The sequence below is a fragment of the Platichthys flesus genome, chromosome 10 (genome assembly GCF_949316205.1).
Source record: "Platichthys flesus chromosome 10, fPlaFle2.1, whole genome shotgun sequence".
NCBI classification, from domain to species: domain Eukaryota; kingdom Metazoa; phylum Chordata; class Actinopteri; order Pleuronectiformes; family Pleuronectidae; genus Platichthys; species Platichthys flesus.
The window spans coordinates 6,620,901-6,648,725 of record NC_084954.1 but is presented as its reverse complement, the minus strand read 5'-3'; the positions used below and the strand labels follow the sequence as shown (position 1 = coordinate 6,648,725).

Genomic DNA, 27,825 nt, shown 5'->3' with positions numbered 1-27,825 from the left:
CTGGACGGTGATCAAAGTAAAATACCTCAGCGACCTTATCTCTCGTAGATGAATCTCACTGCTGTCCCATCTTTCTGACTTATTCCTGTATTTCTTCTTTGTCTTGTATGTCTTGTATGTCCGCTTCCAAAGTCAACAGCTGGAAGCATTTTGTGGATCTGAATTTGACAGCAGCTCATTGATAGCTTCTTCGGAAACTCTCCGAGACGACAGCGATGATGCACTAACAAGAACCCGGCGTTTGTTTCCTTTTGTTTTGCACCGCAGGTTTGGTCCGGGCCTCGTGATTTACTGGTACGGCTTCATCGGAGAGCTGGACTGCCAGAGGGACCGAGGGATCCTGCTTAAAGACTGCTTCCCTACAGACATCGCCACCCTGTGCCCGACCGCCCAGCAGGACCAGCCGCCGCAAGAGCCAGAATAAGGACAAAGGGTGAGAAAAGATGAGAAGTGGAGCAACATAAAAAACAACACCCAAACAAGTCAAGATGGGAGGATGAATGGAAGGAAAAGAAAGAGGAAGACAAGGAGGCGTGGAGGGCTGGAACACTGAACTGTACAGGGGTGGATACCGAGATCCAGAAGCAATTTGGTTTTTCCTGCAGTGTGAAACTACTGCCCTGAACTCCGCCTGACCCTCTGTCTCCGTCTGTCTCTCCCTTTCTTCCTCTCGTTCAATGCCCCAAAGCCACCACATGTAAATACACACCAGCACTCTGTGTATCTGACAGCACCGGGTCAGATTCATACCTGTGTGCGAAACACACTCTTGGCTGCTTTCCTGGTGTGCGGTCGGCTCCCGGCCCCTGGATGGCCCCGTGCGATGGACAGCCAGGGTGAGAGCCGGGGCCAGAGCAGGACACCGGGCCCTTCCTTATCACACCCAAAGCCCTGGCCTTTGTCACTCTTTCCTCCTCCGTTACATTTGCGCAGATAAGCGAGGTGCGGTCAGCGCGGACGCCTGTCTCTCACCTGCGTCACTCGGTGCCCTCTCACTCCCTCTCCGGGGGGGGGGGGCAGGATCATTTCTGATTAAAGCTGACCTCACTGTGACCCGTTTCACTTCACATTAGAGAATCTACCGAGGGCTCACATCACGGCTTAAATCCATCACACCAATATCAAAACACTGTAGCGGTGTATTTCGGGTGGATTCAACTTTCACTTTCTCAACTTTTACATTTCTATAGATTCATTTAATGTGAATCTTTAATTGTTGTATTGGTTTTCACACAGAAACTCATGTGGCTGCTTTTCTCCTTTGGTTGTTTTTGCATTGTGTTAAAATGAGGAAAAACTCTCACTATTTTTCTAATCATTGTCATTAACCAACAAAAAAATACTTTTTTACTTTATTAGCTTAGTTAATTTTAACTTTAACTAACTTTATTAGTTAAATAGATTAAATCATCTGTTGAGCCAAAATGCTAATAGTACACTCCCCCCCTCCCAAATTGAAAAGTATTAAACCATGTTTTTTTATATATCACATTTTACACTGTAATGATGTATGCAAAAAAACATGTAGGATGACGTTTTGTATGTAAATGATTAATAAATAAGTTTTGATAGTTAAAAAATTGAATCTATTCTCATTATGTAGGTTAACATCACAAACTGTGCGTCTCTGTTAGTATCCACAGGTACATAGAAACGCCTGAGTTCCATTTTAAGGTGAGTGAGCATCCAGCAGTGGTGTGTTGCACATCTTTACAATCCCAGTACCTTTTATGAGCAGATACTAATGGAAGAAACACAGCTGGGCTAGGGGAACCAGAAGTGAACATAAAGTTGAGTGATGCTTTTAGAGGCAGATATGCACTGCCTATAGGGGGTCTCCGTCCTGCCCTCCTCTTTATTGCACTCAAAACGATAAGAGGGAAGAAAGTGAAGGGGTGAAGAACCTGCCACAGCCGAGGAGAATGTTTTATAAGAATCATTTTACACGATATTGAGCCTCCTAACCGTTGGAGTATTGAAACTGAGTGAAGCAGAGAATGGATTTTTTGAGTTTCCTGATATTAAAGGAGACTTCACAGCCGACCTGCTGCTCGTGCAGAGAGAAGAATCCCAGCAGAGCTCAGGTGAAAGACGCAGAAACAGATCCTCCCCAAACCTGCTGCTGAAGAGAAAGAGAACCCCCCCCTGTGCAGAATTAAAAATAAGCATTTCTAAGTTTGTTCTGCACAGTCATGCACTGCTCACACAGTTAGAGAGATATGGAATGTGTTGCTTGATTTGTTACCCTTAAACCTCTAACCCTCAGCCGGCTGCCATCGAGGCCTTGATCCCTCCATGAGGAGGCCACTGGGTCACCGCAGGGTCGCCAGGCGGCCATGGCTTCCTCTGTAAGACCCCCCCCCCCCCGCTCCATGTGGTACTAAACAACTGTCCCCATGTGTCCAGTTAAACAGGCCCTATTGCCTGGCCGTGGAATGCTTAGACATCAGTTTATGGCTCCTGTTGGACACGAAAACAGAGCCATTTTACTCGGGGAGGGAAAAAATTCTCCGTTGAATAAGGACAGGAGGGGAAAAAAATGGAAAACAGCAGATTCAGTTCCTCTCAAGTTTCAAGCCTTCCTGCCATTGTTTTCTAAGATGTCTGTCGCACAAACGAGGAGCCAGGGTCAACTCCTATAAATTAGGTTCTGCACACAATGCAAACTAAATACGGCTTTTTTTAAACCCGCTTCAAAGACTACGGGCCGACTGTGCCGTCAGCTGACCAGATTTCCATGATGCGGGTGTAAAAAAACAGAGAAAACAGCTTCCATCTGATGATTTTTTAACAGCCAGATGTCTTTATATCTTGTTTTCCTCGCCCCCTGTCTCCCTCCTCTTTTTAGATTCATTGTTCTTGTCACAACAATGGGGCACTCGAGTGCTCTCCAAATAAGGCCAGAGCGAAGAGGTTGCTTCCTGGGGCCAGGAGCAACTCGGTTCGGGGGGGAAATCTGATCCTCGAGAGGCGTCCAGACAGAATCACACTCTGCATACTGTATTTTTTTTTCATAATAATGCTTTTGATTTACAGAGACTCAATTGAGTGAGAAGTAGAAATACAGCATGTTATTAATCTTTTTTTTTGTTTCCTCTAGCAATATTGACAAGAAACAACATTCACAATGATGTATTTACATATTTTGCTCTGCATCGAAGTACTGGTTACGATTCCTAAATCTTCGACTCCCATGTGTCAGACCTGTTTGATGCAGTTCACAGCGTCCGCTCTGTCTGGCCCTGGGCCGTGGGCTATTGGACGTCCACTCTCCACTCAGATGTACATCTTGGCCCAATCATCTTCCAGACCCTGCTGTTTTATGTCTCTTCGGCCAAGCTGCTGGATCGACCACTGAGACACAGAGAAGAGGAAAGGAGGACAGAACCAGAGAGAGAGTGAAGGGTAGGGTTCTATCCCTCCAGCAGACCACCAAACGGACTTCCTCCATGCTTCTGGGTTATTTATGTGAAGAGAACTCCGGCCCATTTCTTGCCACAGGCAGCTCGGTGCTTTTAGTAGGGATCCTCTCAGCCTCCCTCAGCCAGCAAGACATCACACGGTGGAAATAAATAAAAAAAGTTCTCCTGGCAGAGCCAGAGCAGCCGGTTTTTAAAATTAAAAAAGGATTTTTTTTTTTTGTGGGCTTGAATAACATTGCTGGAAAATAAAAGCAGCCTCTCCGGACTAAGCTGAAGCGCATATGGAGAGATTTGGGTTTTTCATTTTTAGGAAGCTCGGCCGGCTAATCAGAGACTGTTATTTAAAAACAACAATGGATCATGAGAAAAATGGTCAGGGGGGGATTTTGAATGGGAGCGCGCTGGATGTTTTGACTGACGGGATTGGGGGCAGATGGTATGTCTGAGGGAAACTATGACACAGTAATATTCTTAGAAGGGTGTGGGAGATGTGGGGCTGGTTCAGTTCAGCGTGTGTGATTCATCGGTTGAGCGGGACAAGCACAGACACTCCTGGGCGCTTCCAAAAAAATATTCACAGCTCTGAACACCCTGTAAAAAAGTCACTCCTGACACTGATGTGACATGTGATCACATGCACCCAGGGCATTATGAAATATTCCCGCTCTTGACATCTCATAATGAGCAGCTCGACAAGACACTTGGGCTGGATTGTGTGTTGATGATATTAAACTGGCGGGCGTGGAGGAGAAGCAAGGATGTAAGGTGTTGACTGGGCTTCTTGTTAACTGAGGTATTCCATTTAGAGCCAGGCTCTCATTTGCAAAGACATTTTGTCGTGCTGGCTTTGTAACCCACACCTTCAAATAAATCCAAGGAGCATATCTGGAGTTCCCACCAGGGAGACCTGATACACCATGTGTCCGTGGCCTTCTTTGGGGCTGTCGATCGCCCAGAGTTTAGCTAAGATGACAGACATCAGCCATATTTTACGGCGGCTATTTGGCTTGTCAGATTTGATTTGTCCCCCGTTCTTTTTAACATACATCGTCGAGGATGGAAAGGACATGGGGAATACCGCAGAGGAGCATGGGGAGTTTGGTGGAGAGGGAGGGGGGGGGGGAGAGGGTTCTGTCAGTGAAATGAAGGGAGCGTGTGTCTGCGGTGGGAACCACAGGGGGTGACAGCCCGCATGGAGGCCGCCTGCTCCGGCATCGGCCACCGGAAAGGTCAGCCCCCCCCCCCCCAACCACCCCCGGAGTGACATTTGGACTGTGACAGAAGTGACCCAGAAACTGTGTCATCTCCTGTTCACAGGAGATGCTTCCAGAGGAGGCCCACTCATCCACAGGTACAGGTACAGGGTCCAGCGTGGAGATGGGCTCGGGCTGGGGGGGGTGGAGAGGAAGAGACAGCCGCGGTAGACGAATGAGCGCCAGTGATAGTCTAAAAAGACTGGAAAAACACAGCGGTGGAGGTCGCCAGGGGGAAAGAAGGTTAGCTGCAAGAGGCTGGAGACTAGATTCGATTCAGTCAAAACAAAACCCGGCTCTCCCTCTCTCCCTCGTCCTCCTGTTCCTGAGCGTGATGGCCTGATGAGAGCTGTCGCCAAGATGGTTATTATGAAATAAGTGCACTTAGGAGGAGGCGGGGCCAGCGCGCACGGGTGGCGGCGGCGGCCATGGAGACGAGCACGGCTATTATGGGATGCACGCGCCACATCCGGCAATTGGCTGCCGAGAGTGAAGCTCGAATCCAGGAGCCAATCACAGCCTCTAATCCAGCTGATAGCAGCGGATCTGGCTCTTTTTACGTTTGTCAAAACAAGTCTTGTCGTCCATCGCACCACAATAAATCCTGGCTTGGAATCACAACTCCTCCACTATGTACCGACTCGGCTTAATTGGGGGGGGGGGGATCTTTGAAGGAGCAGATGCGATTGGTTATTTCATTGAATTGTAGCCACGGGCAACATAATATTTTTTTGAGCAGGGAAAAACTTATGAAGGGCACGGATGGAGGCAGCCGTTGAGCCCAGACACACGTCAAGAGGAGGAAGAGGTGGAGAGGGAGACGAGAGGAAGAGGTTGACTGGACTTTACTTTGTGTGTGTGTGTGTGTGTGTGTGTGTGTGTCTCTGTGTGGGCGTGTGTGTGATGCTTTACGAGTATTTTGTTGGGCCTTCACCGTGCTGAGCAATTAACTGTTTGGCTGAAAGCACGGTGTCAGCTCCAGTCCCTCCTCAGCCCGAGCAGCGTTTGGCCCATTTATCACTTTTACAACTCATTTTCACCCCAGAACACTCAGAGCTCCGGAGCCGGACTCAGCCTCGCTGCTGCTGCCGCGTCCTTGAGCTCCTGGTGACAGGTAAATATACATCCCCGTCCAAACACATGTCCCGCACTCGTCTATTTTTGACTTACGGGAGGTCAGCCTGCGAGGGGATCGATGTTGCAGTTCATTTTTTTTAGAGGCCTGATGATGTCACGTTGCAATGCACTGTGGGTTACGGGGCCCGGGAACCTGTTGCTGCAAGAAACCTGCAGCCTCCACGACGAGTGAGGGAGGCAGCACGTGTGGGATGGGCTTTTTTCTTCTTACCTGCACTTTGAGTCAAACCCTTGAATGGACGGATCCTCGCTCCCTCTCCCCTGTCACGTCATCACTTCCACTGACAACATCCCCAGTCCCGCAGGGATCATCGGGGGGGTCACACAGGAGGCACGAGTGAATGGAGGGACGGGGATGTTGTCATTCAAATGCAATGGATCACTTGAACCCCGTCGCCCTGCTGTAATGACCCACTGTGAGGACCTGTAATGTGGTTTTCCCCATCGGCTCGGAGGGGAAACCCAACGCCGCGCCATTCAGGTGCACGATAAAGTGCTTTTCACTTTCTGAGGACTTCCTGTCTCCAGTGGCGTTCTCCATTAACTCCTCACAGACAGACGAGAGCTTTCCCATTGGCCCAGGCGCTCTTTATCCCCCCCCCCCCACACTCCCCAGGTACAGGCGCTACCTGGCCCACAGATAAGATAGGAGGCCGGCCGCCTGTCATTATTGGCAGATGAAGGCTATCTGAGTATTGACAACAGTTTACGCTCCTTGTTGGGAAACAGAGTTGGACTTGTGAGACAGTTGCACACAGGGCTTCTATTGTCCAGGGTGGGGTGGGGTGGGGGGGGTAGGGGAGATATGAAAACCCCCTGTGGTCCCACACCCAAATAGCCTGATGCCCCCCCCCCCCCCCCCCTCCCTCCTGCCCCTCTTCAGTTGGCTTCTATTTATTCACACCAGCTGTAGTGATGTGCTAAAAAAAGTTCTTGACACAAGCTATTGCTTTTCATCGCTGCAGCTTCCGCCTGCTAACAGGGAGCCGGGCTCTGTGTGGCTGTCTCCGGGGCGTGCAGGAAACAACAACAACACACACACACACACACACACACATCAGGGTTTTCACAATAAAATTAAAAGATGTAATGAGATATCTGGCTAGGATTCCTGACGTCAACAGTCATGGATTGTATTGTGTCTAAATGAAGAAACACAAACAAAGAGGCTCATGTGAGGGAGGGTTCGTGTTCGAGTCCCAGCGTGGACGCGTTTACATTCCTCCGCGCGCTGTGTTTTGTAACGTAAACCGAGCCGCGTCACTCCCGCGACTCCTCAGTCGTTACGCATCTTGAACGTTTCATCGAAAGTTATTTTGTGATGTCATCGAGTTGTGTCGGACTCGATCTGCCACATGTGTGTGTGTGTGTGTGGGGGGGTTAAAGACCAAATAAAGAAATAACGACGATCGTTGTTTATAAAAAAAAAAAAAACCATTGACGTCTGCGTTCTGCTTAAAATCAAAACTAATTAAATTGACATTTCCCCCCGAAAATTCCTTTGTGCAATGAAGATTATTACAGCATCTAGACCAAACCATTTCTATTTCCCAAATAATGTTCTTTCTCTCTTTCTCTCTTTTTTTTTATCGATTTCAATATGTACATCGCTTTGGGGGGGTGGGGGGGGCGGTTGTTGTTGTCAATAAACGCATTTAATTCATATTTTTTTTACAAGAAATTAAAGTAGTTCGTTTTTTACTATTAAAAAAAACAAAAAAAAAACTATTATTTGTATCATCATAAAATTTATATTTTATTATTATCCTTATTATTATTTAAAGATGCTAGCTGATATGAATTGTTTGTATTGGGTATAACTATTGTTGTTATTATTATATTTTTTAAACCAACCCATGCTCCATAATGAATTGGACCACCTCTGTCTCTCCTTGTTATTTCCTCCAGAGGAAAGTAACTCCATCCTGTCTTTCCTCTCTCTCTCTCTCTCTCTCTCTCTCTCTCTCTCTCTCTCTCCCCGTCTCTCTCTCTCTCTCTTTCCTCTCTGTCATTACACTGTTTTGAAAAATAAGGAGAGGTTTTAACTGCCATCTGAGACGATAATGGTTACCGATTCTATACTTTCAGTAATAATCTTCAAGTGGGCAGTGATTAATGATGTCTGCGTTGGAAGCGGCTCCTTCAGGCCCCTGGAAGACTTCAGCTCCTTAAATTCTCTCCTTCTTTCTTTCTTTCTTCTCTCTCTCCCTCTCACTTGCGGAGATGTTGCGGTGGTGTATTATGAATTGCTCATTTCTTCTCTCTTTCTCCCCCCCTCCCCTGTCACACACACTGAGGGCATGGGGGGGAGCCGGGCAACAAGTCCCCAGGTGCATTGCAAAATATTGACCCACACCATCCATCTTTATTGATTTTGCCATCAACGTGTCCACGTAATACATGCATAAGGAGCGTTCTACCTGTGAGTACATATGAGATGGGGGGGGGGGGGGTCAGGCTCTCATCATCCCAGTGCATTGAGGGAACAGGCTGCAGAGAAAATGACTGGAGACACTTTTACCTGAGTGTAAAACGAGTGATAATCCAAAGAGTTGATGGGATTTCTCAATATGTTCTGCAAGAACTGCGAGTGGAGGCGTCTCGGCGGCTGGTCTCACATCTGCTGCCTCTGTAAACACATTTACTTTGGCCTCCAGAAGGGGTCGCCCTCCTGTAATAACACGTGCGCCCAAGGGTGTGGTGGTGGTGGTGGGGGTGCCATGCAGCCCTCTCCCTCTCTCCCTGTATCCCTCATTCTCTCTCTATTATCTCTCCCTCTCTCCCCCCTGAGCAATCGAACATCTATATTATATGCGGGTTATTAATTAATTGAGATGACAAATTAATCAATAACCTGGAGTCATTTTATATTTTAGAGACCCCCCCATACCCCTCCTGTCTATCTCTCTCTCCTCCTTTACCTCTCTCATCCCTTCTTCTGTTTTTTACACTTTCCGGTGAAGATGTCTCACTTTGCTGCAGTTTCCTGGAGGATTTTTCCAAAATAAAAATTAAAAACGAATCAGCAGCAGATTAAAGGGTGGTGGTGGGTGTGGGTGTGTGTGTGGGGGGGGGGGGGGGGGGCGATGGTTTCACTGCTCGGCCTCTCCTAGTCTCATGCTAGGGAATCGAGCAGCGGATTTATTTGGGACTCGTCGCTTCTCTCGGGCCACAGAACTGTGATTATTTCACTGGGGAGAGAAAAGGGCCGCGCGGTGACAGGCGCGGCCCCGGATGGAGAGGAGGCCTTGGGCTCGGCTAATTAAATCTTAACTGATTGAAATAAAGGTTTCAGTAGCTCAAGGCTCCACTAAGCTGCGGCTATTTCCCTTTTTATTGCGCTTTATTTATTCTGCACTCAGATGCACAACCCCCCCCCCCCATTCTCCCTCTCTCTTTTTTTTCCTTTCTGCCCTCCCCAGCAACTTCACACACACACACACACACACATACACACGGACACACACGGACACACACACTGGTCACCGCCATCTCCAGTTTCTGCTCATGCCCAAGCCCCTGTAGCTATGTTATTTCACTAATTATGATTTTTACATCCTTAAGATTAATTTTTGCGTGTGGGGGGGTCTTCTTGCATGTATGTGTGTGTGTGTTTGTGGTGAGGGGGGGAGAGGAAGAGGAGGAGGGTGGGGTGGGGGAGACTGTCACTCATTTTTAAGAAGACAAGCACCACTGAAGTGTGAAAAGGAAAAAAAAAATTCGCCTCTAATTCAAGTACACCGGCGGCCACGCGCACGAGGGTCCTGCTCGAGTCTCACCCATATCATTTATTTTCTATCTTTTAAATAATCCCCCCTAAAAGCCGAACTCAGATCTTCTGCAGCCTCTAAAATAATAATCTATTTTATTTAAATTATCTCTTTGGACTTATTTGTATATTTTTGATTTATTAGTAATTTATTTTAGCATTTAAAAAAAAATATATACATAACAATATTTGTGCAATTTCCCGCATATTTAGTTAATATTCTAATATGTCAGGCCCTTTTAGTTTTTTGTAGATAAAACCCTAATTTCTGTATTTATCAAAATGCCATCGAATAAATAAACGTGTGCGTCGTCCTCGTGAAAAGGGCAGTGAGGAGCCATCGGTGGCTCCGTGCACGTGTAGTTCTTTCTCCTTCCATTGTCTGAGGAATACACACACGAGCACACGCGTACACACACACACACACACAACATCATAAATGATAAACAGATAATGGAGCTGTCTCCTTCAGACACGTTCATCAGCGGCAAATGGGAGCTGGCGCGCGGCACCGAGGAGAATTAAGGCGCAAGAGTTTGCAACATTCCTGCAGGGGATGAGTTGTTGACAATTAAATAACACACACACACACACACACATACACACTCACACACACGGGGGGGGGGATCCGTGCACTGACCATCTATATTTCGTTTATTTCAGTGGAGTCATTTTCCTGCTTGACCAACAAAAGAAGATTCTTATTTCCTTTTTTTAAATGTTTAATTCTCAGGCCTTTTCAAAGCTGCATCAGGTGTCGCTGCCTTTTGAGCGTCTTTTTTGTTAATGGAGTGAACATCAACTGGAAAAAAGAACATTTGAATGTGAACCTTTGAATCTTTAGCTTCTACGAGCTGCTATTTAACTACCTCTTCTACTATTAGTAGAAGAGGATCATATAGGACACATGTGACTGGACGTGTTCTCTCTGAGCTCGGTTGAAATATCTCCTCGTGTGATAAAGACGCGTTGTAAATGTAAAATGGAGAAAACAACTCAAACGAGCAACACAACAGAAAGAGAACGAGCCAAACAGGCTTCAGCCACACTCCTGCAAAAAAGAAAGAGAGAAGGAGTGAAATTCCGACATGAAATCTGTGACCAGATGAAGTTTTCGCCTCTCACTCGATTGTCTTTGCAGAGTTCGGTTGGCTCGACCCTGTCTTTTATGTTGTTTCTTTTTTTTGAAAAAGGAAGAAGAGGAAGAAGAAAAAAGAGAGAAGCAGCCAGAAAGGCTTTTGGATGCTACTATAATAAACCATTTTCCCCGGGCTTTATTGATCAGTCACTCTGAGCTAATGTAATTATCCTCATCAATAGGGGGACTGCAGGGAGAATCATTATGCGGTTGACATTGATAAATGATCAGCCGAATGCGGCCCTTTCTCCCAGGGACCCCCCCCCCCCCCCCCCATCTGACCCGCTGCACACAGGCCCACAGAACGTAGCCATAGAAACACCTTATGGCAGGAGGAGAGAAAAGTGCTGAAATGTTGAAAAAAAAAAGAAGGAGGGCAACACACACACACAGACACAGACACACACACACACACACACACACAACCTAAAAAACTGTCCCCCAGAGCGAGACACTTTGGGGAGAGCCAGCTGCAGAGCGAAGGACTCTGCAGCCCCAGTGCGTGCATGTGTGTGTGCGTGTCCGTTTTCAGGACCAAAATCAGCAGAAATAAACTTTTCTTTTAAAACGTGTTTTCAACCAGATGCACACACGTATCTTTTATAAAACACATATACACACACTTTGCCAGATGCTCAACAGCAACAACAAAAAAAGAGAGCCAATAATGTAGGAGCGTTATTAACATGTCGCCTCTGTTGCGCACGGTGTCTGCAAGCGCGTAAAAGTGCGAGTGGACTTTTTTTTGTTTTTTATTATTGTTGCACGGCGCGTCGGTTTGCGTCTTGTTGCATTGTGCAGCAGCAGCAGCGCAGAGGGGGGAGAATATATTCCTTATTTTATTCGTGCAGCAGCAGCCCGGACTGGCTGTGACAGGGAGGAGATGAAGGGGAGGAGTTGTTTAGCTCGGCTGGATCATCCATCATCCCTGTCACACCAAATCGGCAAAAGGAAAGCAGCAGAGGCAATCTACCTTCTGTCTCATCGGGGGGAAGGAGGAGGAGGGAGGGAGGAGGAGGAGGAGGAGGAGAGGGGGAGGGGGAGAAAAAAGAAAAGAAAAGAGGAGGAAAAAAAACTATTAATATTAAAATCCTCTCCATCCACAGTAATCCTCACGTTTTCTCTCTTTTTCATCTGATAATCTCCGCACAAAACGGAGGACTTCTTCCTTCCGTTTTATCCACACAATAATGGAGCTAAAAGATAGAGAGAGAGAGAGAGAGAGAGAGAGAGAGAGAGAGATAGAGAGAGAGAGAGAAACACAAAACAGGGACTTTTTACGTGTCAAATAGTTCAGAGACGAGGAGGCATCATTGACTAGATTCTCCTGTAAAACCAATAAAACACATGCATGTTTCTCTTTCCCCTGGTCGAGGCCTGAACCAGCTTTTTCTAAGGAACAACCCGGACACATGCGGAGATGCTGTGTGCAGGTATTGAGTCCGGAATTTCATTACAACCTGCAAACTAAACACAAAACAACCCAAATAGAAATAAAGCTGCAACAAGTTAACGTGCATTAAAATGATCTAACAAAAATATATGTATTTTAAAATGTTTGAAATTGGGAAAAGTAGCTCTCTGTGCGTTACCACAAATATTTGTTTTGTAAAAAATATTATTGTATTTTTCATCACTCTGTTTTTTTTCTCTTCTTTTAAACAAATGAAAAATAAATCCAAAGGCCTCAGCCTCAAAACAGGGGAATGTGTGTTTGATTCTAAATAATATGTATTTTACGTCAGCAGCCTGTTGAATTGTTTTTTCTTTTTTTTTCATTATTTAATAGAAAATAAATGATCAGGTCACATTAGGACTATTGTTAAATTTTGAAATAAATATTGCTGCAAAAATAATAAATAAAGAGCAGGCCACATGACAATAATAAAGAAATATACAGCTCAACTTATAAACGAAAATGCAGGCCAGGCCAGTTTAAGGGCAGCAAATGAAAATAATAAAAATCTACTTGAATTGTATTATTATTATTGTGGTCATTATTATAAATAATAAATGTAATATTATTATTATATTTAATATCATTTAACTTGTAGTAGGCGATTTGCTATATTTGTAGAGTAACACACAGGATTCGGGTCAGTAATAAACAGTGTTTCCCATAAAAAATTTAAACAAATAAAAGCGAGTGAAGGAAGATAAATCCGGCGCCGCATTGAAGCAGAGGGTTTTAACTCGTGTGAGAAGGACACAGACTATTTCAGGAGAAGTGAGGTTGTCATTTCTGGTTTGAGGCTATGACTTGGATGGCCGCGGGCGAACACAGGCGAAGAGGTGGAGGAAAGAGAGAGGAGATGGCCTATCAAAGCCCATTTGGGGGCTCCTGGACGGCAGTGCTGCTCGAGGCCGACAGGCGGCGCTGCAAAACGGCAGAAAGGAGCAGAGCAGTCACTGACAGAGAGAGAGAGAGAGAGGGAGAGAGAGTGTGTGAGAGAGAGAGCTGTGGTTCTCACTACAGGAGCAATTACACTGGGGATGAGTCCTGACTATTGTTTGAACGACAGAGATGGAGTGAAGGGAGAATTTATCTAACGTAACTAACTCATTTCCACATTAAGCTCATATGGGGCCCCTTTATAAAGGCAGTACGTATTTTCAAATAGCACCAAGTCTTTATGCTACACATAACAAACTGTGGGATAATTAAGGACATATAAAATAGTATTTAGAAAATGTAAGATTTCCTTTTTTTATTTTGACATTTTGGCCTCTCAGGTTTAAGAGCTTGAGGCCGGAGTCTTCTCTCATCCGTCTCCACTTCACTGTAGTTTATCGTTTGGTCTGAAAATGGCTCGGTGGTAAATCTGCTGTGTAATTCGCTCCCTTCATTTGCATCTGACAGTTGTTTATTATTCGGAGGAACATATTTGTGCGCCTAAATAAATTGCAACAGTGATATACATGTGTGTGTTGCGACCATCATTTGTCGTTGTCGTTTTAAGAGGTTGTTCAATAACCAAATGGGCCTGGTTTAAACAAGCCTCTGCTAATGGGGCTGCAGAGAAAATGCAACTTGATTGATATATTTTGATTGAGTATTTGAAAAAAGAAAGATTTAAAACATGATTGAAAGGAGAAACCTCAGCAGAAGTAGATTTTCTTATAATAATAAAAATAATAATAATATTATAACTAAATGATTAAAATGGGAAAATGGTATCACACAGTGAGCCCAGTTAATCACACAAAAATCTAACAAAAATCAAAAATGAAATATTTATTACAGCATTTGTGACTGAACACCTTTTAAACATTACGTCACAGTCCTCATACAAGTATTTAATGTATTTTTGACAAAGCTTAAGGGAGACGGCATCTTATCATCTAGTGAGGAACACGTGCTGAAAAAGGAAGGAATTCATGGACATACAATATCAATGCCACAGCAGATCTGAAACTAGCAAAAACATTCTTTTTCAATTGAGGTAAACACATAGAATATCTAACATGAAACAATTAATAGACTGAACTCTGTACGAAGTTTGTTACAATATTCTCTCAGCTTTTTTTTCCAACCCCCCCTCCCGCTCCTCCCCCCAAAAAAGCATTGAGTTCATAATTTAAGTTTTTTTTTTTTTTTTTTTTTTCTTTAAAGTTTTAGGTTTTTTGGTGCATCAACCATCAAATGCTTCTCCGGTGCCACGGAATCAACGCGTGTGTCAGTATCGTCCGTTTATGGCAAAGAGAGTTGATCCGCAGGTAGAGGAGAGCGCCGGAGGATGCTGCTTGTCCACTGTGAAGCTTCCTTCAATCGGCTCTTACCAACGAGAGTCCAGGGTACAAAAAAATAAAATAATATTCAAATAAAAATGTATAAAACCAACACAATCCAGTGCTTGGGCAATTCAAACAAAGAACTTTTTTTTTTTTTTATCCTTTAAAACCTACAGGGCAACATTCATTCATGAACCAAAAAAAGAAAAAAGAAGAAGGGGGCATGACAAATGTTCAAGCTGAATCTTCTGGAGAGATCCGGTGTCATTTAGCAGCCTTTTCCCATCATGCCCTGCTCTTATGGGGGGACAGGACCTGATTGCCCTCTGTGGTCTGGAGCCTTTTTGAGATGTTCCATCTTCTTATTGTTTCTTTTTTTTCTTTTATAGTGCTGTGCTGCGAGACAGTTTCTCCTCCGGGAAGGAGCACACACAGTGTGAGAGAGAGAAAAAGGTTAACCTTTAATTCTAAAACTAGCTCAGGAAACATAAACCATGTGATCAACAAAAAATGCACAAGTTTTAACTTATTTATCTATACTTTTTATACTACAGTAGTTATAACTCTTGGAGTCTTTCTGTTGTTTCTTTTTTAAAACCTTTTCCGGAGTGATTTTTATTTTCGAAAGCGTTTGTGCACGCGTGTCACATGAAAGTGTACAGAACAATGTTTATGACGGTGTGTAGGTGAGTGTGCGAGAAGTGTGTGGCTGTATGTGTTTGTGTGTGTGTGTGTGTGTCTGTCTTCGAATGTGTGCGTCTTGTCCATCCGTTGCACACGTGTACGTGTTCAGAACATCCTCTGTTGATCTTAACCAAAAGCCCAAGACTTTACAAAGTGTTCTTGTCAGCTTGGTCCTCCGTTCGGATGAAAGTAACAAAATTGACAAGTTTAAAAAAAAAAAAAAAAAAAAAGAAGACGAAGAAGAAGAAAAGAATTATCACAGCTCATCTGGAATTCTGTTTCTTTAGTGTCAAATTCTGGTCAAAAGGGTTCAAGGTCTTATTCTTAAAAATAGTCTCAAAATAGGATTTATTGTGAGCTGCTGCTTTCTTTTTTTTTGTGTGTGACTGTTTTCTTGTAGTAGCTGCTGTTGTCAAAGTTCCCTTCTACTATTGGGCGTGGATGTCCAGGCCTTGTCCTCCAGCGCTGGGGTCGATGGGAGAGAGCAAAGGGGGTCTCTGCGCAGACATGCTCATTCCTGGGTGCGACGCGGGTCCTCCGTGCATCAGCATGGCGTGGTGGTGGTGGTGGTGGTGGTGGGCGTGGTGATGCGGGTGGTGGGCGTGGGGGTGGTCGGGCAGGTAGGCGTGGAGAGGGGGTCCGTGTCGGTACTGGGAGGGGTGAGAGGTCATCTGATGCGGGTTGGGGAAGGTGGATCGGGCCATGCTCATGCCCACAGGACCGCTCTGAGGTGCGTACTCCCCCGGCATGCCTGGCAGACCTGGGAGGAGGAAAGAGAGAGAGGAACAAGTTAATAAAAAAGGCCATTAACAAGGCCTTGATTCAATTTAAAACCCAACTCTGACAACAAAGAGGTTTTATGACACTGCGTCTGTGACTGCAGCGCTTTCAGCTTTCGCCCGAGTAAAGGGAGACATTATTGCGCCGGGCTATTTCGGGCTCTGGTGAGTGGTTTACAAGGCCCAATAGCGTTGTGGTCAGGTCTCAGGTTGGGAAACGATCCCCAGTCGTCCACAGACACTGGAGGTCCTGGAGGATGTGAGGAAAACCAAGCAGCCGTATTGATGTGGCGAAGCGCTAATACTTTTTACAAATGGAACAGTTAATTCCCCAGCGGACTCTGGTGACAAACTGAGCCGGCGCTCTCTCTTGGGGACGCGTGAACATATTTGATTTGGAGTTTTCCTGCAGAAGTTATTGAATAATTTAGAGCTCGGTTTGCTGTTTAACCGAAGACAGTGAGCGTTAAGAGCCTGGCTCCGCCCCTGAATGAAAACATCTCCTGCTCCTGATGTGTGTTGTGTGGGTTTTGGAGCTTAGTGGAGACAAGAGCAGGAAACAACAGCGAGCCATGAGATTAAAGAGAAAAAGGGAGGAGGGGTATGTTGATGTGCCTTAAGATGGACTCCACTTCACATGTGCCTGGGCCCCAGCATGCTGGCATCTCTCACACTGTGACACGACCCAGGACACAGAGCTGCCTCAGCAGTGCCACTGTTTGACTCTTCACACGGATGTTTGTGGTAATCAGGAAGAAAAAGAAAAAGGCTGATGTGTGGGGATGGCGGGGGGGGGGGGGGGTGTTGTTGTTCCTGGAGCCTGGGACTGGAGTATGAGAACATAGCTGGTCCAGAGGCCTGGACCTTGGGGAGACACAAGTGAGAGCAGGGGGTCCCCGCTGGAGCCAGGGGGCCTGGGTCTGGGATTGGGTCTGGGCCGGCCTGCTTTGTAATGTGAACCCCTGGGGGATTAGAAGCTGTAATAGGAGGGGAGAGGTCGCCGCAAGGTCACTAGGCATGCTCACTCTCTGCATTCCTCCACCTTAGTACACTGCAATTAAGAAATTACACAGGAGGGCCCCGGTGAGGGAGGGGAGAAGAGGAAGAGGAGGAGGAGGGCAGAAAGGAGCGAGGAGCCGAGGAGACAGCAAAGTCCAAGATTGATGGCCGGTCTCACCGGTGGAAAGCTGTGTCATTTTTTCTAATACTCCCTTTTGCATGTCAGTTCATTTGAAATGCACGTGTTTGTCAGAGCGGGTCTCTTAAAACCCCACTACAGGGGTCATAAAACAAATAAATCATGCAGGGGGGGTGGTGGGGTGTCGGGGGGGGTATGATGGGTGGTGCCCTCGCCTCCATATAACCTGGAGCAGCTCCTGTTAAAAGGCCCAGCAGATGTTTTTGACACTGTAAGCTGCTAATCTCCAGTCTTGTAAGCTGCAGTCATTCCGTTAAGTAGATCTGAGACACCCCCGCCCCACACGTACACCCCCACTTCTTTATTAACAAGAGTGGTAAAACCATCTGAAGACAATAAGTGAGGACAGACTGGGCCTCTCTCTCTCTCTCTCTCTCTCTCTCTCTCTCTCTCCCTCTCTCTCCCTCCATCTCTCCATCTCTGCATGCCTGCCTCCCTGCCTGGCGGTGCACTCCTGTTATGGCACAGCGGTCCTGCTCAATGACTGGCCATAATTAAGTACCAAATACACCATATTGTGTGGCTGTGTAATCAAATCAAGAGAGGATAATATTCCTCTGTATTGAGCTATTAATGTAATTGGTCATGAAGCATAAAGTATGTTACGTAATTAAATAGTCTCAAAAATGATATAGCCCCGTATTAAGAATTAGCCAACCTGAGCAAATGTTGTCTCTGTGTGGCTGTTTTAGGGAACATTGCTTCCTGATTTCTCCCCCCCCCCCCCCCCTCTCTCTCTCTCTTTCCCTGCTGCCATTAGCCACGACAGGAGGGGGACGAGAGAAATGGAGTGAGAGACACCGAGGAAGAGATAGGAAGCGAGGACCAGAGGGGTGAAATGATCTCTGTCGGCAGAATTGCCGCTGTGACCCTTCGGAAAAATCCAGTCTCCATTTACATATAAAGGGTTCTTTTAATCAAGGTAAGTGTTATTATATTGTGCCTCATTGGGCAAAGGGAGTTTAGGTGTTAAATAAAATCTCTTCTGCCCCGACGCCTTCGGGATGTGATACGTCTTGATTTTTCAAATGTCAGCACTGTGGCACTAGCGGCGGGCGGAATGGCCGGCTTAATCAGACTGCCGCCATTTAGCTGTGTGTGTGTGTGTGTGATTGTGTGTGTGTGATAGAGTGTGTGAGGGTGAGAGAGAGAGAGAGAGACAGTAACACTGAGGGATCTGTATGTGTGAGAGAGTTTCCCCTCCTTTTAGACGCAGCCATGCTTGTGTCTACAACCTTATAAATTCATCTCCATGTCGCGCTGCTCTTGTCTGCGAGTCTCGGGTCAGGCTCGTCTCCGGCCCCCGCCCCCCCCCCCCCCCCCCCTTAAATCGTCTCCCTCCAGTAAAAAATAATCAAAACACACAGTGTGCCCCCCCCCCCCCCCCACACCCCCCTGCACTCATTCCTCCCTTTACACAGCTCAACCCAAACCCCCAGTGAAGGATCGGCCGTGTCACCCCCGGCCCGTATATCTCGCTCAGGCCCGTAATGTACTGCAGTGTTCCCGTCTTTGCATATAAGATAATTTGGGCATCAATCCTTCGCCCAGACAGATTTATGTCACTCGGAGGACAGTTTCACTTCTCCTTCTTTATCGCTTCACTGGAGCCTGCTTAATTTCTCCCCGTCAGCCCCTTCCCCAGGAGATGTTATTTTTTCCCTAAATGTCCAACATTTGCATTCGCTGTCCAGGAGGGGGAGAGTGATGGCGCTGTTGTGATAAATAAATTTCTGCGATGCCACGCCGGGTTGTTTCTTCCTCTCCGTCTTCTGTTGTTGTCGTTCCCGTGGTCTGGCGCCACAAGTCGGATCCTCACTATCCCAGGACCCCCCCCCCGCCCCCTCCCTCCCTTTTTCCCAAGTCTTCAATTCATCCATGGCAACTGCCGCCTCCCCCCCCCCATCCACCCATCTCTCCCCCTCTTAAAGCATCTTGCTAAAACAGCCATGCATGCTAGCTCATAATTGTTGATGCCGGGGAGTAGGGGGCTCACAGCCTGCTGCAGATTGATGGTAAGAGGGGGTGTAGTGCTGATGAAGTGAAAGGGAGTTGTGTGTGGAAGGAAATGTATAAAAAACCCACAGCCCCAAAAGTAAGGAAAAGAGCCCAGTACTTACTTCCCCCTTTTTCTTTGCGTTTTGCTTTACAAGATGGAGGTTACATGTAGTGCCATTGCCCATCCATGCCCATATTCATCCCCATTCCACTCATAGGCCCTAAAAGAGGAGATAAACACCAGAAACAAAAGGGTCAGCAGGAGTTTGAATCGCAGAGAAGTCAGAGGAGAACCACGCACAGAGAGGATGAGGTCGGCTTAGCGTTAGATGGGAAATGATGAGAGTGTGAGGAAGAGGAAGATTCAAGGAAGTGGTGTTATTTCTTTTTTACTTTGCGTAGCATAACCGCAAAACCCCTTTTTCAGGTTTTTTTCCACATGTGTTAGATTAGAAAGAAAAAATAAATAAAACAAGCAAGACAGGCAGCAGACAGCCTGGTTATTGTGGTTGTGTAACACGTGTTAGTGTTATAGTTTTGGCTGACTTGGGGTCCTACGCCGCGCTGAGGTGACTACACCTCACGCTGCAGACAAGAAGGACCAGCGCAGATCATCATGGATGTCTGGTGGAGCAGGCACGGGGTGGACGGCGAGGCGAGGCGCTCCGGACTTACCGGCTGGTCGGATCCCCATGTGCTGCTGACCGTCCAGCACGAAGCTGCCCATTGGCTGGCCCTCTGGACTGTACGCTGCTCCTTGGCTCACTGAAGGATCAAGAAGAAAACCTGATTGTAGTCACAACGTGGACATGAAAAAAGGGGGGGGGGAGTGAGGGGAGGGAGGGAGGGAGGGAGGGAAGGGAGGGAGGGAGAAGAAGAAGAGAAAACACACCAGACAATCAGCAATTGTCCCAGCTCCAGCCCAAACATACTGTAAGACATTGTGCTCATGTTTGTGGACCGCAGTGACTGACGTGTGGCATGCAAACACGCATACAGTGGGTCCACGTGCATGCATGCAAGTGCACACACACACACACACACACACACACACACACACAAACACACACACTCTCGAAGCCAGTGTCATTCAAAACCACAGTCACAGGAGACACATTGTTCTCTGAAGGAGAGAAGGGAGCATGCAGTTTGACAGGGTGAGAAGAATTTCTGCCGAGCCAGGAAATTCACCCAGTCAGTTTGTTGAATCAAGGCACACGGCGTGAATAAGTCTATCACAACATACGATCTAAACACGTAGATAATCCTACGGCTGCGAAAAATCCAATACTACGAAGGATTTATCTCTTGATCTGTCACGATATATAAGATAAAGTAGGAATCAATTTTCATACTTGTGTCTTGTTTTGTTTCTAATCAGCTCCTAATGAACTAATGCTCTTCGGAGACACTAGAAAACACTGTATTCTGGCAGCTATAACAGAATTATCTTGGATAATCTGTGATTCGTGAAAAGATTAAAGGGAGGGAAGGGGGGGGGAGTGGGTGGCGTTTAGTCATGCTGTGTCCGTGAGGATTGTTGACTGGCACATGTTGGCGGCGGCCCGTCAAATGTTCCACACACAAAAAGTGCAGCGCCTTCAGAAAGAGACGCCCACTCGCACTCGCATCCTTTTTTAATCGTGGCTCAGCAATCTCCACCCCGGTGTGTGCAGGAGATCTGTTTTAAGACGGGAATTTGCTAATCAACAAAAACAGCTTTTCCCTGCCTGAGACAAATTACTCGGCTTCTTTGCGGTAATGCCACAGTCAATGAAGCTTAGGGCGACTGAATCTTTCCGCGGGATCACAGGCAGGAATGTTTACTACTCACTTTAGGCTTTTTTTTTGGTGTTGTAATCCGAACACAATAGATATCAAATAAATGTGTCCTTCATTTAATGGTATGAAGCTTTCCACTGAAATCTCTCTCCTCCATCGGCGTTAAATCCAAATCTTAACATCTCCTGCTCCTACCACTTGAATTTTAAATGATCTGAATTCCGTACGAATAAGATTCTTCAGGGGATGAAATTAAAAACACGGCAGGAAAAAAAAAAGCGAGTGCATCCCAAAACAAAACGGTGCAAAAAAAAAAAAGATAACTCGTAAATTGCTGCTAGCATTCCTGCTGCTCCTCCTGTGCCCAATTAGCAATTCACAGATAGAGTGCTAATATTCCTCTCTCTCCAGTTAGACTGGGAAATCTCCAATTAGAGTCAATCAGTGAACGGCCCACGCCACCGCCGAAACACATCTCATTGAGAAAATGGAAAAAAGGGGGATGAAGGGAGGAAGAGTTGGAGGGAGGGAGAAGAGGGGGTTCAGAATGTAGAGGGAGCCCTTTGATACACAATCTGGGCTCCAGACATGATGTGCATGCCAGGATGTGAAATAAGACGTCTTCATGCTGAGGAGAGACAGGAGGAGGGGGCGGATTGTCTACTGTACGTTGGCTGGGTGGTTTTTTCTTACCTGCTCGATTTGACTGGTCAATCATAGGCTGTACTATTCTTCTCCTGGCATTGATGAACCTGGCAGACAGAAAGAAAGAGAGAGAGGAGAAAAACCAAACGTTAAATCACGCGGCATTCACACTCGGACAGATTCATCACAAGCCACAACAAAGACAAAACAGCGTTGCATGACTTAATGGCGACATTAGCCGCCGCGTCCTTGGGAGAGAGGCGCTCGCGACAAAACAGCAACAAACAAAAGGGCAATTGTGCGCCGACTTGGGAAACCCAGCGAGGGATACTTTTAATGTTCCTTATGATCTATTCCCCCCTCTTTTAATAAAGCTTTTGATTACGTTTGGTTGCTGTGGGCGCCGGGGAGACATTCCTCAAGTATTAAGTGCAGCTCGGGCCCAGAAGAACCCTCATGGTGGCTCATCCCTTTCTCCCTCCGTCCTTTAGAGGCATCACAACTTAACGCGGTGTACAGTATCTGGTCTCCGGCTCCTGCTCCATGCCGATGTTATTTCTTCGGCTTTATCACCCGTTGGAATTTAGAAGTATACGCTTTAAGTTAGCAACGTCCGAGGATACAAATGGTTCCTTTCATGACTCCCCCATCACTCCACCCCCCCAGCCTCCACCATTCCCCTCTGTGGGACCCCCACTCTGGCTGCATTGTAGGGGGGCTCTGCTCCCCTTTCCAGCTGTCTAGAAATGAGGACCAGGCATGGGCCACTCCGTGCTTTCACAAGGTATTGTTATGTCAGCGAGCCCATCAATTAGGCTGTCTGAAGTTTTATCACCGCCACAGCAGCGAGTAAGTGCAGCTCCACAAAGCCTCCCCAGCCGGCCGTGCTCCTGCGGCTTTTCCAGCATGGAGCCAGAGGTCATTTGGAGGTGACTACCAGCCAGGGGCAACCGTTTTGATTCGGAATGGGATGTTTTGGGACGAGTCGAACGCAAGCTGGACACTGGGGTCCGGCAAACTCTCCACGTTTCACTCTTACTTCCTCCTCTACCCCTTTTTCCAAGCTAGAAACATGGGGCTTGTTCTACAGGTACCAACATGTGGTTGATATTAAAGAGGGGTTTCAAATCACGCTGGAGCTGTCCAGCATGGAGTCTTTGCTGGTTCCAAAAAAGCAGAAGAGAGAGAAAGAGAGAGAGAGAAAAAAAAAAAGGCCCCACCGCCCTCTCTAACGTACTGGCCACGGCACCATCAGTACGGCTAAAGAACTGGTCATTAGTAGGAAGGGAGAGCTGGAACCAATTTGGGCTCCTAATCCCCCATGAAGCCCTGATACCTGCCCTTACTTTCTCCAATGAACTTAAACGTCTGTAATCTGCCCGGCTCAAAGTGACATGGTTAAACGTACAAAATGCACATTTGAGGGAGAAGAAAAAAAAAAAGAAAAGAGAGACATGGTGCTCATTTGCCAGGGGGCATCCAGAGTGCAGCCACGCAGGGGTGCCGCGGGCCCCTGAGAGAAAGAGATGAAACACATCCATACGAGAATGAGACAAGAGGGGACAGAGGAAGAGGTGAGCGAACGGGAGGTTTGGATTCAAAACGATACGAATGCGACGCTGGATTCTGTGATTTAAGGGACGATAAGGATTACGTTTTATTGACTGTGAAAGTATTTCTGATTGAACTAAAGGGAACACGGTATTCTTTGATTCTTTGAAATACCTGCGGTGCTTAAGAGAGACAGAGGCTACCAGCATCAAAACCAGCTGAGCAAGTAAACACCGAGACATTCCTGGTACCGCACTCCCTCTTTATGCTCAGTGTTCGAGCTGCCAAAATATATGTCCTGCTTTTTCGGCCTTCCTTGACACACTGAGGGGCTCAAAATCACAACCATGTGCATTCTTACCTATTCTGGGACCAAACCATAAACACGTAATGTTTGGAATATTCTTCCCAGGTGCTAAACTTGCCCTCATGGTTTCCAGTGACTGCAGAGGTAATGCTCTTACGCACAGCTGAATGATCAAAGTGCCGTTTTTCAGATTTTCTCCCCCCGCCCCCTGAATGGTCCTTTAAGAACCGTTCCTCCTCTTGCTTCTTACAGGACAAGTGTGAGATAAAGTAAAGCTAAAGGTATCAGCTCTTATTGAGAAGGTAATTCTCTAAAACATGGAAATTCTAATATTTTCCCCACAAGTTACGAGATGGACCTGCTTCTTGTCAACACCCCCCTTTGGGCTGAAGACCACCAGATTACACAGACACACACACACACACACACACACACACACACACACACACAGGTTCTGTTTTTGTACGCTAAACAAGTTGCCTCAGTAACTGGGAGGCGATGCGGCGCACTGGAGGGAGCGGGGGGGGTGACCGTGGGCCCCTCTGGTGGTGGCCTCAGAGCACCCTTTATCAGTCTGAGTAAAGCCAATTGAGATTATCAGAGTCGGGCCTGATAACAGTGTTTTCCCTCGACCCGTGAGCTGCTAATGGCGTGTGCTTAGAACAACAAAACCAGGCATCCTCCAGAGACGGAGGGGGGGGGGGCAGTCAACTCGGATGGACGGACTGATGGACGGATCTGAAGACCCGAGGTCCTGAGGGAGACACGCAGAGGTTGACCACAGGGACTCCGAATTCCCATCCACTCACTAAAACATACGTGCGCGCAGTAAATCTACACATCGACACCACGGACATGACCACAACCACCGCCAGTGTGTCCGTAGGCTAACCAGAACACAGGAGGCTCACGGGGGACACTCGCTAAAAAAACCTCCAACCCAAAAAGCCCATGTTTTATTATCTACATCTGGTGGTCTACCTTATTATGTTCTGCCTCTGCTGAACGTAAGAGCGCAGAACCACCAACTCACACACTCACACACACATGCACACAAAGTACACAGAGCACCTCTCAGCATGGGAACTCCACGCTGTCTTCAAACAAATAATTAAAGGCAAGGTTAGGGGGTCGTGTGGAGGTCATTCCTTTGGATACAGCTCAGAATGTGTGTGCATTGCGCCTGCACAAAGCTCGACGGTTGGGGGGGAGTCGATCCACCGCTGTTTAATGTGGGCGACTGGTTACTGCTTTAGCCAATAAGTCTGCAAAAAAACACTGTAATTGCAGGGCTAAGCATGCTGGGGAGTGTGCATGTGAACAATTATGCATGTGTCAATCAATATGTGCGAGTACGTGTCGGCGTATTCTTCACACGTTATTGTGGATTGGCGTCCAGCAGCACATCCTGCTGACATGCCCTGAATTGGCACGAGCAACACGTGAGGACAAACGTTTACACGCAGATGCAATTAGCATCTTGACAAAAAGAGTTCGGTGATGACTGCTTGTGCTGCTTGTGTTGAAGGTGTCACAAAGCAAAATAACAGGATATGTCTGATGGAGCCGGAGCAGCAAGAGTCCAGTTGACATGGGGTCTCCACTGGGCCAGACTGACGTGGCATCCCTGGTTACTAATATCTGCTCATACACAGGGTGGAGGGGCTTTGGAGAGTGCCTGCTTAGGTTGCTAAATACCCTGCCTAGCACACCATGTTATGTTTTACCCAGTGTGAGTGTGGGGAGGAGCTGAGGAGGTCAGAGAAGGAGGCTGCATCCGTACTATCATATTTTGTTTAAGCATTTTAGCTCAGTTTTAATCTCCATCCATATTAGCTTGCCTGAAAAGGTGCGTCACATGACCATTCAAGTACACCAGGCATGTGCGTGCCAGTGTAAACAGGAAGCAGACAGTTGTTTGCTTAGTTACGGCTTCATGAGTCATGAAAAGTAAGCTGAGGAATTCTTGTTGTTGGACCCATGATGAGGTGGAGCTGTCTGAAAATGTCTTCTGTCCGTCCAATACTACGACGGAATCACAGATCGGACGTAGAGGCGATTTTAAACTAAAACCTGTGCCACTATTTGTTTTGTTTTATGAAACCTCCCTGTAATGAGGCATGCCAACTGCATTGTCGTCATATACACAAAGAGCTTTGGATGATGACAAATTCTCTGGAGGGTTACTCAGAGTTGAAGATACAATCACCACAAACCACTCACTCTGACTCAGGGCTTGTATTTATTCTTTTTTTTCTTTTTTCTTTCTGGCTTCCTCATCTCAATCTGTCATAAAGGACTTGTTTCTGGTTAACTGACTCGCAGCCACACCTGGTAACTCACTCCCGTCGTCAGCATTCCTTTCCCTGAGAAAAAGATTGTCATGCCAAACCACCCTACCCTGGAGCACGGCCAAGAGAGAGAACGAGAGAGAGAGAGAGAGAGAAAGGGAGAGCCTCATTGCTCGGCTGGCCAATTGCTGTAGAGAGATCGGAGGGAACGCAGCCAATCACGAGTGGGGTCACTCGTTGGTTGAGTTTGCACTAATCATGTCTCCTAACTAACTCCCTACATACTAACCATGTTCTCCGGGAAACCAGCGGCCCACTGCTCCAAAATGTGGAGCAAGCGAAAAGAAGGGAGGCGGGCTTTGATATTGTGACACAGGAATGGTTGTCAGTTTATTGCCTTCATGGCTGACCTGCACATGGCCAGTGTAACGGCTCGTATGCAAGGGACGAGGGGGTAGCGCGGGGGTGAGGGGAACATTTCTGTTTCGTCAGTCTGATTCCCGGGGCCCTGTCCGCCTTCACGGGAAGATTACATGCAACACAATCTGAAGGAGAACGTGCTGAACTCAAATCCCCGACTGTGCTCGCAAACACGACCGTACTCTGGTTCCTATTAGAGCTCATTGCTTCCATACTTCCGCCTCAGACAGAAATAAAGATTCCGAACCCCCCAGCGGTTGAGTCGCAGCTCACTGGTATCAAAGGAGGAAGGCTTCAGTTTGATCCTCTCTCCCCCAAAAAAGGGAAAGAACGGACAGAGGAGGGTACAGAACACGGAGAGTCCTTTGACCAGGAAGTGCATGCAAATTGACCCCATGATGAGGGTGTGTTTAGTATAAGCAAACACTAATTATGGTCCGGGCAGACAGTGGGGCAGTCTGGGGCCACTGAACCTCGAGCGCTGATCTACTGTAGTGTCAACAACACTGATTGAATCAGCTCACATGGCCCTAACAGGCCCGCTGTAACAGTTTATGCAGAAAGCTGTGCCACCGGACTGAACCTGCCGTATCTGTGCGTTTATCATAAACTCCCACAAAGGGACTTTCTGACAGGCGTCGCTCCTCCAGGATGGAGATAAAGGACAAAGAGGGTGTCCGGGAACGAGGAAGCTTCCTGCGACTCGTCTTATCGGAGGCAGAGTTTCCCTTTTCTGTCCCTCCTTCCTTTCTTTAAGCTAAAACAGGAGTCAACAGGCGTAAGCCGGGCGAACATTACCTCACCCCCCATGTTTGATTTAGTGCAGATGTGAAACGGAGCGAGGCAGGATCGTTCTTTTTTTTGGTAACGTCGGAGAGGGCCCACGTTTAGGGCACAGCCTAGAGACAGAGAGACAGAGGTAAAACTATGTTTACATAGTTTTACCTCTGTCTCTCTCTCTCCCTCGCTCCCTCGTTCTCTCATCCACGGTGCCTCCGTATTACCTCCCCCCCATACTCTTTTGTCTCCCTCTCAAAGGGGCACTGTTTCACCTCTCCTCCATGGACTTTCACTGACCTGTTTTTCTTTCCCTTTTATTACTCCACTCATTGGCCTTTTGTGGCACCCCCCCTCCCCTCCCTCCCCTCCCTCCCCTCCCTCCATCAGCCGCATATGAGTAACATTTGCGTTGCTCTGTGAGTCGAGCTGCAGAAGTCATTCCTATCTGAAACCCAGGGAGCGCGAGTCATTAAGACTCGAGTGGAAAATCAGACAAAGACTTATATATTTGTGTTGCGAACTGACACGATTTAACGAGCAGCTAATTAAAATAAATCAATAGCACTGCGGCATGCTCACTCTCTGTCTGTCTCGCTTTCCTCCGTCGGATTCTCTGTCAGCACCAAAAGAGACAGAATGCTGCAGCATGGGGCTTAATGATATTCAAGTGATGCTTTTACCTTTAAGATCAGGCTTCAAGCAGTTGCCGTGCATTATGATGAATATGTCAACGAGTGTAGGGATACAAATATAAAATAATGATCTCAGAAGTAACTCTCAGCAAGGCCAACAACAAAAGAACCAAAGATAGACATTCTCTCCTTCTATTTACCCTCCCATCTAACACCTTCTCCCCTCTTCCCCCTGTCCAGTGAGGGCATGTCACCCCTGGGCCTAGCAGTCCAGCAGCCTGACCCCTGCATGGCGGGCTGTGCGGCC

General features: G+C 46.9%; 2 protein-coding genes across 11 annotated transcripts in view; one reads left to right on the top strand and one right to left on the bottom strand.

The window, feature by feature from the left end:
• cdin1 (CDAN1 interacting nuclease 1) overlaps nucleotides 1-1,572 on the top strand; it is a 56,104-nt gene extending 54,532 nt beyond the window's left edge. For 2 of the 3 annotated variants that reach the window (XM_062397832.1, XM_062397833.1), the window contains one exon: nucleotides 268-1,570. In XM_062397832.1, coding sequence (XP_062253816.1) covers nucleotides 268-424 — 157 coding nt within the window. In that variant the 3' untranslated portion in view covers nucleotides 425-1,570. Of the gene's footprint in view, nucleotides 1-267 lie in introns of all 3 variants that reach the window. The other variant, XM_062397834.1, reaches the window with a different exon arrangement.
• Nucleotides 1,573-13,941: 12,369 nt separating this feature from the next.
• meis2a (Meis homeobox 2a) overlaps nucleotides 13,942-27,825 on the bottom strand; it is an 81,329-nt gene continuing 67,445 nt past the window's right edge. For 3 of the 8 annotated variants that reach the window (XM_062397737.1, XM_062397736.1, XM_062397738.1), the window contains exons 10-12: nucleotides 21,586-21,644; nucleotides 19,786-19,896; nucleotides 13,942-15,895 (exon numbers count right to left, since the gene is read on the bottom strand). In XM_062397737.1, coding sequence (XP_062253721.1) covers nucleotides 15,564-15,895; nucleotides 19,786-19,896; nucleotides 21,586-21,644 — 502 coding nt within the window. In that variant the 3' untranslated portion in view covers nucleotides 13,942-15,563. Of the gene's footprint in view, nucleotides 15,896-19,232; nucleotides 19,332-19,785; nucleotides 19,897-21,585; nucleotides 21,645-27,825 lie in introns of all 8 variants that reach the window. The other 5 variants (XM_062397740.1, XM_062397741.1, XM_062397742.1 and 2 more) reach the window with 3 other exon arrangements.